This window comes from Lathamus discolor, chromosome 3 (genome assembly GCF_037157495.1).
Source record: "Lathamus discolor isolate bLatDis1 chromosome 3, bLatDis1.hap1, whole genome shotgun sequence".
Classification (NCBI taxonomy): Eukaryota; Metazoa; Chordata; class Aves; order Psittaciformes; family Psittacidae; genus Lathamus; species Lathamus discolor.
The window spans coordinates 6,457,805-6,469,663 of NC_088886.1; the positions used below are offsets into that span (position 1 = coordinate 6,457,805).

At 51.3% G+C, this 11,859-nt stretch overlaps 2 protein-coding genes across 2 annotated transcripts; both read left to right on the forward strand.

Moving 5' to 3' along the window:
- The first annotated feature begins 974 nt into the window (after positions 1 to 974).
- On the forward strand, positions 975 to 2,383 carry PARS2 (prolyl-tRNA synthetase 2, mitochondrial). The gene has a single exon (XM_065673271.1). The coding sequence runs from the start codon at positions 1,018 to 1,020 to the stop codon at positions 2,380 to 2,382; it is 1,365 nt and encodes a 454-aa protein (XP_065529343.1). The 5' UTR covers positions 975 to 1,017; the 3' UTR covers position 2,383.
- A 1,245-nt stretch (positions 2,384 to 3,628) lies between these two features.
- Positions 3,629 to 11,141, forward strand: TTC4 (tetratricopeptide repeat domain 4). The gene is made up of 10 exons (XM_065673272.1): positions 3,629 to 3,726; positions 3,810 to 3,927; positions 4,019 to 4,180; positions 4,774 to 4,851; positions 5,608 to 5,732; positions 6,020 to 6,106; positions 6,983 to 7,197; positions 8,361 to 8,442; positions 9,433 to 9,515; positions 10,459 to 11,141. Exons 1-10 carry the CDS (start codon positions 3,652 to 3,654, stop codon positions 10,556 to 10,558), a joined length of 1,125 nt encoding a protein of 374 aa, XP_065529344.1. The 5' UTR covers positions 3,629 to 3,651; the 3' UTR covers positions 10,559 to 11,141.
- Positions 11,142 to 11,859: the final 718 nt, after the last annotated feature.

Here is an 11,859-nt window from a genome sequence, read left to right on the forward strand (position 1 = left end):
AGGCAATAAGCAAGCAGCGCTGGGTGCGTAGGGGAGTCTCTGCTCCACCAAGACGTACACCGGGGTCTTTGGGGTCCAGTCTCTTGTACCTCTTGGTCTTGGGTCTCAGCCAGTCCCTTCTTCATCGGTACCCGGATGCCGATGCGGCCTCTTTTCATTGTTCTGTTCTTGCTGCCGAGGTTTGCTTTTCGGTGAAGAAACTGCTTGGAAGAGGAACTGAACCCCTTTGTAATTTATTAATAAAGAATCGTTTATCGCAAGCTTAATCACTGCCCTGGTTCTATCCTTATATGGTTGTTTAGTCAAAGCATAGGTTTCACAAACCCCTTCCTTAAAGCACTCGAGGAGTAAAACAAAACCTTATTATTTTAACAGTCAAAAATTATTAAAGACTATTCTGTTCCTTTGTTTCTTCTTCTCTCCCTTCATTATATCGACAGCAACATTTACTATAATCAAAGTCGGTTTTACACATCCCATACTGTAGTGACAGGACAAGGGGTAACGGGTTAAAACTTAAACAGGGGAAGTTTAGATTGGATCTAAGGAGGAAATTCTTTCCTGTTAGGGTGGTGAGGCACTGGAATGGGTTGCCCAGGGAGGTTGTGAGTGCTCCATCCCTGGCGGTGTTCAAGGCCAGGTTGGATGAAGCCTTGTGTGGGATGGTTTAGTGTGAGGTGTCCCTGCCCATGGCAGGGGGTGGGAACTGGATGATCTTGAGGTCCTTTCCAACCCAGACCATTCTGTGATTGTATGCACGGCACACTGCTCACGGGTGCATTGGTGACAACGATTCCAAGTTCCTGACCCCAGTCATTCCCGTATCTTTACACTGCTGCGAGTGGTACCCGGTGGGGGGGGTCACACACACCCACTCCTGCCGCACGCCCGCCCGGCAGGTGGCGCCCGCCGCCTCGCCGTCGGAACCATAGAGCTTCACCCGCTCACTTCCGCCTTCCGGGCGGCGGCGGACAGGATCCCCCCCCCGACGTGAGAGGGCGCCCCCCGCCGCCCGCCATGGGCTCCGCGGTGCGGCAATGGCGCTGCCCGGCTCCGCCGCGGGCCCGGCGGCTGCTGCTGCTGTCGCGGCTCTTCCAGCCCCGCAACCTGCAGGCGGGCGGCGAGCCCTCTGCGGACGGGGAGCCCGCCTGCCGCAGCCAGCGGCTGATGCTGCAGGCGGGGCTCATCCACCCGTCCGGCCCCGGCTGCTTCCACTACCTGCCGGCCGCCGTGCGCGCCATGGAGAAGCTGGTGAAGGTGGTGGACGAGGGCATGCGGGAGGTGGCGGGGCAGAAGCTGAGCATGCCCAGCCTGAGCCCCGCGGAGCTGTGGCACGCTAGCGGGCGCTGGGAGCGGATGGGCCCGGAGCTGTTCCGCCTGCGGGACCGGCACGGCAAGAGCTACTGCCTGGGCCCCACACACGAGGAGGCGGTGACGGCGCTGGTGGCCGCTCAGAGCAGCCTGCCCCACAAGCAGCTCCCGCTGCGGCTCTACCAGGTGAGCAGGAAGTTCCGGGACGAGCCCAAGCCGCGGTTCGGCTTGCTGCGCAGCCGGGAGTTCTACATGAAGGACATGTACACCTTCGACGTGTCCGAGGAGGCGGCTCGGAGCACCTACAGCGAGGTGTGCGGCGCCTACGGCAGCCTCCTCCACCGCCTGGGCCTGCCCTTCGTCCAAGTGCAGGCGGCCACGGGCAGCATCGGCGGCTCCATGTCGCACGAGTTCCAGCTGCCGGCAGACGTCGGCGAGGACAGGCTGGTGCTGTGCCCCGAAGGGCATTTTGCAGCCAACGTGGAGACGTTAAACGGGGAGCAAACGTCGTGCCCCACGTGCGGGGGGAAGCTCACCCAGACCAGAGGGATCGAAGTGGGGCACACGTTTTACCTGGGCACCAAGTACTCCTCGGTCTCCAATGCTGTCTTCTACTCCCCAGAGAACAAGCCCTTGCTGGCAGAAATGGGTTGCTACGGCCTGGGCATCACTCGCATCCTGGCGGCCTCCATCGAGGTGCTCTCCACGGAGGACAGCATCCGATGGCCGAGCCTCATCGCTCCCTACCAGCTCTGCTTCATCCCCCCCAAGAGGGGCAGCAGGGAGGAGGAGGAGGAGGGCGCCGCGCTGCTGGAGCGGGTGTACGACGACATGGCCGAAGCGCTGCCACACCTCGCTGGGGACTCGGTGCTGGATGACAGGACACAGCTGACCATCGGCAAGAGGCTGAAGGATGCCAACAAGCTGGGTTACCCCTTCGTGGTCATAGCGGGGAAGAGGGTTTGTGAGGACCCACCGGTCTTTGAGGTCTGGAATCAGAACTCCGGTGAGGTTTTGTTCCTCAACAAGGAAGGCGTCATTGAGTTGTTGAGTAAAGTGCAGGTCCCTTAAATCCCCGTCTCTGAATGTCTCAGCGTTGCTGCATGAGGTCTCTCTGAATGGCTCTGGTTCCTTTGCAAGGACATGCAGGTTGTCTGGCTCTGGGTGCATGGACCTGAATCCAGCTTGCATTGGAGCCAGCCACAGTGTCCTGCAACCAGGTTGAGCTGGGGTCAGCCCATGTTCCCCAGTGGGGCTGGGGACATTTCTCTCTCTTGGCTATAGGTCCTTGAGCTGCTTTAACCAGCACGTGTGGCTGTGTGAGCGCTGGCTAGGGCAGGCAGGAGGGCTTCCTTCCTCTTTAGGCACCAAGTTCTCGGCAGGAGGGATTTTAAGAGGGAGACGAAGGCACCTTTCCTTTTCTTTGGAGACACGCCGGTTCTATGAAGGTGAAGGTTAATCTTAAAGCAAAACAGGGAACTCCAGAGCCTTGTTCAGTTTGAGAACGCCATAGTGCTGCAGATGGGCAGGAATTGAGGGGAAGAGTGGTATCGGGGACTGCATCCCAGCCCTGGCTGGCTGGTGAGACAACCTGGGTCTGCTGGGCTTGTGTGGGGATGGTGCATGTTTGGGGATGCAGCCTCACAGTGGTAGAGAATCTTTGACAGGGCAAAAATCAACCAACCAAATGATAATAAATACCGGTAATAAAAATAATACCACCACAACAAACAAAACACCAAGGAAACGTGAAGTTTGGGGACATACAGAGCCTGGGGGTAAAAATGTCCAGGCCACGCTGTTCCTATGAGCTGTAAGTGTCCCTGCCCCGCAGGGTGCTGATATCCTGGCTGTGTGTGCCCACTGCAATGTGCCACTGGTGAAATCGGGGTCAGCCACGTTGGAAAACACCTTAAAGCTCATCGAGTCCGACCGTTCCCCAGCAGTGCCAAGGCCACCACTAACCCATGGCACTGAGGGCCTCGAGTACACGGTGTGTGAACACTTCCAGGGACGGTGACTGCAGCCCTGCCCTGGGCACCCTTTGGGGCAGGAATTGTTCCTCGGCTCCATCTAAACCTGCCCTGGTGCAGCTTGAGGCCGTTTCCCCTTGTCCTGTCGCTTGTCCCTTGAAGAGCCGGACCCACACCTCCTCGCAGCATCCCTGCTGTCCGAGCGATAAGATCCCCCTTGAGCTGCCTTATTTCCGCACCCGGAGGGGCCGGGGCTGAGGATGCTGGGGGCCGGGTTTGACGGGCGGGGATCGGGGCTGAGGATGCTGGGGGCCGGGCCGGAGGCGGGCCGCTGGGCAGGCGCGGGGCGGGCCGCAGCGGCAGCATCATGGCGGAGCCCGGTGCGGGCGGCGGCGGGGGCCCGCGGTACCGGGGCGGTTTGCACCCCGACACCTGGGAGCAGGTGAGGCGGCGGGGCCGGGGCAGCGGGGACCGGGCGCCGGGCGGTGCTGAGGCCCGGGGTGTGTGCTTGTGTGTGCCCCGCAGGAGCTGGAGGCCATCCCCATGTTCATGAAGCGCTGCCCGGCCGAGATCGACGCGGCGCGGCAGCCGGACCTGGCGTGTCTGCAGTCCCTCCTCTTCGACGAGGAGCAGGGCCCCGCAGGTGCGCAGCGGGGCGCAGCGGGGCTCCGGGTGCCCCGGGGCGCTGCGGGCTCCGCTCAGGCCCTGGCCCCGCTCTTTGCTGCTGCCTGCAGAGCTGGCCAGGCTGTACCGGAACGAAGGGAACGAGTACTTCAGGGAGAAGGAGTACCAGAAAGCCGTCACTGCCTACACCGAAGGGCTGAAGAAGAAGTGCGAGGACCCGGAGATGAACGCGGTGCTGCACACAAACAGAGGGGCTGCGCAGTTCTACCTGGGTAACGGGGCACATGCCCGCCTGCCTCAGCCCAGGCTGCTTCCCCATGTCCCTACGGACTGCAGACCCCATGAGGGCATGGCCACTGCAGTCCTGGCTGCTTCCAGTGTTGGTGGCACTGTGTGCCGCATGCGTTGGCGACCAGGAGGGCCGGTGTCGCAGCCCTTCTGGTAGGGCTGATGCTGAACAGATTCACGGGGTGATTGGAGCTGCAGGAGGATGCTCTGACCCCAGAAATCTGTCGAAGCAACACATCCTCTTCCTCTTTCCTGGTCCTGTCCTCCTCGAGTTACTCCCCAACCTACCAGCAGCATCTGTGCAGAAGGGAGGGTGTTCTTGGCCTTTCAGTGCTGCGGTGTGTCGCAGCTGGGAGGTGGTTTGCTCACAGTCATGTTACTTACCTCTTCCCTGAATGATGGATTCCTGTCCTTTCACTTCTTGCTCTTTGTTTGCTCTTGCTTTCTTCACTCTCCTCACAGTGACTGTGGAAACAGTGAATTACAGAGTCTCCACATGAGCTGTTTTATCATTTTGGGATCCGGGTAGATTTTACATGTCAGCGAAAGGTTCTGAGCAGTTCCCTTTGCTTTGTAGGTAACTACCGTTCTGCTCTCAATGATGCCATCCAAGCAACAAAACTAAAGCCCACCCACCTCAAAGCAATCATAAGAGGTAAGAGTTAAAGCATGGAGGGCAAGGAGCATAGTTTCCACACAGCTGTGCCCATGTTAGCTTTAAGCACATTGCTCTTACTCGTTGAAGCCCTGGAACAGACTTTTAGATGTTGCTTTGTTTCAGTGCATGTCTCTGTGTTAAGTAACCTTAACTTGCTGTGCGTGAGCATCATACTGTTTCAGCACAGTATTCATTTCGGAAAAGTGAAGCAGTTACTGTAAGAGACCCCTTGCGTTGTTATTGCTGTGTCGCCCCAAATCAGAGCTCTGCGTTTTGCTTTGGGTTTTCAGCCAAAACACTGTCCTTTTGCTTTTTGCACTTCAGCTTCTATATCTGTCAGAGGCATTGGACCTGTTTCTATAGAGTACAGCATAACTTTTGGTGCTTTCCACAACTCCCCCCCCCCCCCAGCATTTTTCACTCCATGGAAATTGCCACTTTATTTTTCCTTATGAGACAAATACAGAAATATTAATTATATTGAGACCATTTTGCTTGTAACAGGCACTTCTAGCATCATTCTGCTGATTTCTGTGAGTACATAAGCAAATGATGCAAGAACTACTGAAATACGTTAGATGTTATCCTCAGCTGACCTGCTGGAAGCCTACAGTCGAATGTGACACACACACACGTGCTGCCGTGTGTGCCTCTTGAAAGCACCAGGGCTAATGCTGTCTTTATAAGCACCGCTTTGTATAGTAGTTGTGTACTGACTCCTTGACTAGAAACTTAAAATCTTGATCATTCCAGGAGCCCTCTGTCACATGGAGCTAAAGAATTTCTCTGAAGCTATAGCGTGGTGTGAGAAGGGCTTGCAAATAGATTCAAAAGAGAAAAAGCTTGTGGAAGTGAGAGCTAAAGCTGACAAATTGAAGGTAAATGTGAAGGCAGACTGGTGCCTACAATGCTTGTCACCTGCTTTGTGTCAAACAGCACTTTGGGATCCTTGGTTGAAGAGTGCTCCAAAGCAGTTTCTGTGTAGTTTAATATCCCCAGATAAAACTGAGTGGTGGTTCCATATTGTGTGTGTTGAGATGTGTAGGGGAGAGAGCCAGAGGGGACCCTTCTGGAGTTCTGAGCTGATTTCTCCACTGCAGGATAGAGCAGTGATGGGCATTGACTTGCTGTGTGTGACCATGGTGCAACCTTTTCTTCCATGTAGCGAGCTCAGGAGCGGGATGCAAGGAAAGCAAAGGTGATGGAGAAGAAAGAACAGTGTGAAAAGGAAATTTTGCTTGCGGCAATAAAGGTGGGTCGGTGAGGGGGAGTGGTTTTGTGTGGTTTGGTTTGGGTGCTTTAAAAGCTGTCCGGTCTCTAAGATGTTACTCTTGTACACAGGCTTCTGAAGCCTAGAGCCAAAAACTGAGTTAAAAACATGATTCTCCTTATCTGTGTGGCTCAAGCCCCAGCTCCCAGGTTGCCATATTTCAGGTAACAACTAATGCAAAATACAAACCCAGTGTTAGGGGATGGACTGAGCACCCAAAAGAGTTTTCTGGCTGCTGGGCTGTAGCATCACACTGGCTCAATGAACCTTGCTTTCTTTGCTGTTGATGGACATTACTTCAGTGGAAGGAAAGAAGATAAGCATCTGGTAGAGTAGAGAAAGGAATCAATCCTGAACCCTCTCCTTCCTCAGCACAAGTTTGGGCTATGTTTAAATATTTTGGGTTATTTATATCTGTTCTGCAGTTGTCTTTCCAAAGAAAAGAGGGAGCTTTCTTCAGTTCTCTGGAAGAATGGATGTTCTTGGGAGCTGGTGCATGTAGTTGCACCCTGAAACTATGCCTGAGAGATCCCAAAGAACAGGATTTAGATGCATCCCTTTCCCCATGTTATCTCAGGCTGTTCTCTCAGCATGCAGGCTCTCTGGATCCCCACCTCTCATCCATTTTATGAGGAGTCTGGGTGTCTGGCTGAGGTTCTGGATTCTACTGGGAAGACCAGTCACTCGAGTGTGATACTGTAGGAAAGCTTTTGATAGCATGTTTAAGAGCTGACTTGTTAACTAAAATGACACAATTTGTCCTTTTCCTGACTGCTAATGTTTTACCCTTATTCTGCCCACCATACCTGTTTGGTGTTTGGTTGTTTGGGGAGTTCTCTCGTCTTTCCTCCCCTCCAGGAAAGAAATATCAAGCTGGCTCTTGAGCCTTCAAATGAAGAAGAGGAAATATCAGGTGGCCTGGCTGAGATATCCTTAGACGGGTTCCAATCTGACAACGCCACGGGGGCAAAAGTGCACTTAGATGCTGATGGCAACCTGAACTGGCCTGTCCTCTTTCTGTACCCTGAGCACGAGCAAACAGACTTCACTGTGGCTTTCCATGAGAACTCCAGGTAAATGCATTGTCAGCAGCGCTCTTGCATGGACATGTTTGAATAGATGAGAACAGACAGCAAGCGAAACACTGCCGTGCTAATGAAGTAGTTCCAGATTTCCAGTCTCAGCTGGCCCTGCACTGGAGCAGGAGGTGGCACTAGATGAGCTCCTGAGCTCCTTTCCAGCCTGAATATTCTGTGATTTACAAATGGGCTTTAAAATATGATGGGCAAAATCTCAATGTCACACAAATGTATAGCTCAAAGAAATACAGCATATTAAGCCAGTGTGATAAAGGGGTTTGCAAGTGCAAGCTGAGAGCAGTGCAGTAACACTTATAACCCATCTGCATGCCTGAGGTTTGTTAAGGTGCTGTTTTGAAGCCCTCTAATATAATACTGGGTGTCAGAAAGAATGAAATCTTACAAAGAGCTTCCAAAAGGGATCTCTCATAACCAACAGTGATCCCGTAGTTTTCCCCAGGGCTTTCAGTAAGCCTAGCTCTGAAGTGCTGTAGCCCTTTCAGACTATAAAGAAGTGACTGGTAAGGTGGGAATTCCACTTGTCTTGATGTTAACTTCAGTTTCTGGGCTTGCAGTGTTAAACAAACATGGAATTTGTAGTTTGGGGGGTTTATTCTCTGTGGGGAGATTCGTATTCCTCACATCCACTAAGTCTAGGACTTAAAATTCCAGTGCAAGCAGGTTAGTAGAGCGTGGTTCTCATATGGTAGTGTTCACTACACCTTTGCGTGACCAAAGGAAGCGAAAATAGGAACAAACTGGCCACCAGCACTCCTGAAGTACCAAACTAAAGAAGCCTCTGACACGCAGGTGTATTCTCAGCACTCTCATCTGGTGAAGTGTGGTGCTGATGGGACCGTGTAGAAGGAGAATCGATTTTGGACAAAATTCAGGGTGTTTGGCATCTTTTTCTGTGTGAAAATGAAAAGTTAGAAATAATTTGTTGTTGCACTGCTCAAGTGTGAATCCAATAGCATGGCCTTGGTCTCACTGGGAAAGCAGTGAGTTTGAAGGGAAGAAACTGTTAGTGATCTAAACTTGCTTTCAGTCTATTGTCTAATCTGCTAATGTATTTGTACCATCCTTCAAATGCAACTGTACACATTATTGAAGCTGAACACTTTGTCTAAGCTAGCCAAGTGTGTTTTGGCTTTTAGGTTTATTGATCATTTAATGGTGATGTTTGCTGAGTTACCTCCTTGGGATGTAGAAAGAAAATACCTTCCCAGCAATCTCGAGGTGAGGAGTTTGACTTTCCTTCTCTTTCAAGGTTGTTCTGGTGTGTTTTGTGTTGTACACAAATACACAGCTTTGAGTGTATGAGAGCAATGGCATTGTTACCTGTTTACCATACATGGATGTGAAATAAGGATCCGGAGAGCTACGTTTGCTTTATAAACTCAGATGTCTTCCAGGTGTGCTGACACGGACCCAGAATTCATTAATGAAAATGAAAGTTCTTTTGTCTTCCGCTTATGTTGTATTCGATAGAAGGTATTTACGGATACTGCTTAGATTCCCTTGTTTATACTGATAATGAAGATTTAGACCATCAAGCTGGTGGGCTGCCTGTTTTGTAGACTGTGTTGTGAAGTTGCTCAATACCAGTGAGAAAATACTCTTAAAAACCCAGGTTATTTTCAGAACTGGAGGTGCATAAGCACTTAATCCCATCAAGATGATGCAGTGTTCAAGGCCAGGTTGGACAGAGCCTTGGGCGACATGGTCTAGTGCGAGGCATCCCTGCCCATGGCAGAGGGGTTGGAACCAAATGATCTTAAGGTCCTTTCCAATCCTAACTCTTCCACTTTGATATCATATGTACAGTCTAAGACACACTTGCTGGATTAGGATCTCTTAAATCTACTTTGTTTTGTTCAGATATCTTTAAACCTACCCAGTTTAGCTCACACCATTGCTGCATTTCACCTGATAAAGAGCAACCTGTAGATTTGTATTGCTTTTCTGTGGAGCACAGGAAGAGCCGGTGTATTTTGCCCTCCTGCTGCCACTGTTGTAAGGAGCTAAGCTGATTTATACAGGGAAGACTTGGAATTTACACAAACCAGTTTCTATGTTGAAGTTTGCATCTGACACACTTGGTCCAAGCTATGGAAGTTTGATGAACCTCTAGTTGATACGTGCTGTGTTGTTACTGGACTTCCAACAGCTTAATAGTTTGCTTTCATGCACCTTAGGTATTTCATAACCCTCCAAAATGTTTTTCAGCTCTATTTTGAAGATGCAGAAAGAGAAGAAATGTACGAGCTGAACCCAGAGCACACGTTGCTACAAGTGCTACAGCACGAGAGGTGAGTCTGTGCCTGTACATATCCAGAGAGAGCAAAACATATGAGCTTTGGGCTCCAAGTGCAGCTTGTCCTCTCATTTAACAGTCCTAAATCTTGGACCCTTAATAGTCCTAATCTTCTCTGATTTATTAGTCCTAACTCTTGAAGGCATAAAGCAATGGGACTGCATGGATTTTGTGCCTGCCTTTAGCATCCTACATACTTCGTTCCCCCAAAACAAGGATAACTCATTCCGGGATTGGATGGAGATGGGAAGGGGAGTTGGGCTACACACAAGCAGTAGCACAAAAGGGCTGTTTCAGATCCCATCTACATAGTACTACTTTAGGGAAAAAAATAGCAGCAGCATATAGTGTATTGAAGGTTAACAATGCTCTCACTGTTAATAATGCTGTGTGAGCAGCCCCCAGTACGGCATGCAGCACAGCTTCACTGACTTGTAAAGTGTCATGCACTTACTTAGAGAGAAGAATTTGCCGTTTGTGCAGCCCAAAAGGTGCTGTGAAGGTTGTGCTGTTAACTTCCACCACCTTGTAGCGAGCTGGAAGAAGCCTGCTGCACAACTGGCTTGGTCTGTTACAGGGGGAGCAGAGCTCTAGGTCCTCTGCTGCGGGCTGTGTCTGAGCTGTCACTCCATAAAGCTCCACAGCGTGCATAAACCCTTAGATTTCAGGCTGTGAGGGTAGTTGCAAAAGCAGCCTCCTTCCAGAGGGAGAATAACATCTGATTTAATTAGAAGTAGCTGTTGGGAGAAGAATTGATTCATAAAACACTCCTCCTTGCATGTGGGTAGCCTGGCTCCAACAGGCTCTGCTAATCAGCACAAAAGCTTGTCGCTGGCCTTTGGGAGATCAGGCTCTATTGAGCTGGATGGAAGTCACTCACTTTGCATGACACTTGGCCAGCTACAAGGAAGCCAAAGGATTCCTCTTAATCTTTGCAGGTATTTTGTAAAAGCTGGAACTCCAACAGTCTTGGTGTTTGTAAAGGGTTCTCCTTACTCCAACAAGTACTTCTCTGGCAAGAAGGTGCATCGACTGTAGTGAGCAAGAGTGAAACAAGAAATCCTGTGCAGGAGGCTGCTGTTTGTTATCCCAGACTGCAAACCCCTGCTTGAACAAAACTGCCTTGCACAACTGAGGGGAGAAATAAGCTTGGCACAGGGGGGAACTTCCAGGAAAGCAGCACAGGAGAGTGAAGGGTTTACAAGAGGGGATGAGCTGTTTAGAACAGCATCCAGCTGGCTTGCAGAGGGGCTCCTCTGGGATGGGCTGCGTGTGGTTTTGAAACAAACCCGCAGCAGTGCCAAACACCGGCTGCACCTGAAGCAACAGCAGCTGGGAATGCGCTTCCTTACCTGTGGAAAGTCACGGATTGCCTTGGAGGTGGGCTGTAGTTGCTGGGGTTTAACAGCAGTGCGCTAGGGAGATTCCTGCCTCTTGCAGCAGGGGTGGATGCGCTCACATTCCTGCCCGGGATTAAGCAGCTGCTGTTTCACTGCCTGGCTTTGCTGCTGGCCAGGGTAAAGCAGAGCTCTTTGTTCCGAGCAGTGTGTTTTACTGGCCCTTCTGCTGCCTTACCCCTTGTCCTGCAGAACCTGGAAATAAACGTGCCTATTTTCAAGTAGTCTGGCTTCTGCCTAGTAACTGAGACAAGAAATTCTTCTCACCTCCCGAAAACTACAAGAGAATGACAAACAGTGAAGTCCAAACCCAAATGCAGCAACCTTATCCATTATACCTGCTGGTAGAGCCAACATCCAGGGTCTTCTGTGCTTCTGCGTTAGCATTTAGGATTACTTTGAATTAAATGCTGACTCTGTCGTTCCTTCTGCCGCCTCTCTGGGACTGCAGAAATAAGCTGCAGTTTGAGGCACAGGTAGTGCACGGGGCATTAGAAAGCTGTTCAGCTGTGAACGCTCCTGCTTAGGTGATGGAGGCTGGCTTGAGACAATGCCAAAGAAAGCACTTCCATTTTGTTCTCCCTCAATTTCTGCAGCGTGCACAAATACGGTAAAATTATCTGCACCTGAGGATGCTGAAATTTAATCTCCAAAGCTCAAGTTTCTCCCCCAGCCGCTCTTACAGGGCTCGCTGCTCGTTTCTTTTAACCAGAGCCATATGTGAGCCTTGCCATCGTTTGTGAACCAGCCGCAGTGGAGCAGAGCAGGACCCTGCAGAGGAAGGGATCTGGGCTGCAGCCAGCTCGTGTTTTAAAGTGAGAGGCTACCTGGGTTCTTTGTTCATCACCGAGCAGCTTGTTGGGGTGGTACATGGCGAATAGAGTCAGGTTGAGTGATCGTTCCCCATCAGCACAAGTGGGGCTGATGGGGAAGTAGTAAAGG

Bases quoted from the DNA above. Each gene is read 5' to 3' on its own strand.
- TTC4 (XM_065673272.1), top strand. From the start codon at position 3,652: ATGGCGGAGCCCGGTGCGGGCGGCGGCGGGGGCCCGCGGTACCGGGGC. The intron at 3,928-4,018 runs GTGCGCAGCGGG...TGCTGCCTGCAG, and splicing joins CGAGGAGCAGGGCCCCGCAG to AGCTGGCCAGGCTGTACCGG. The intron at 8,443-9,432 runs GTGAGGAGTTTG...AATGTTTTTCAG, and splicing joins ACCTTCCCAGCAATCTCGAG to CTCTATTTTGAAGATGCAGA.
- PARS2 (XM_065673271.1), top strand. From the start codon at position 1,018: ATGGGCTCCGCGGTGCGGCAATGGCGCTGCCCGGCTCCGCCGCGGGCC.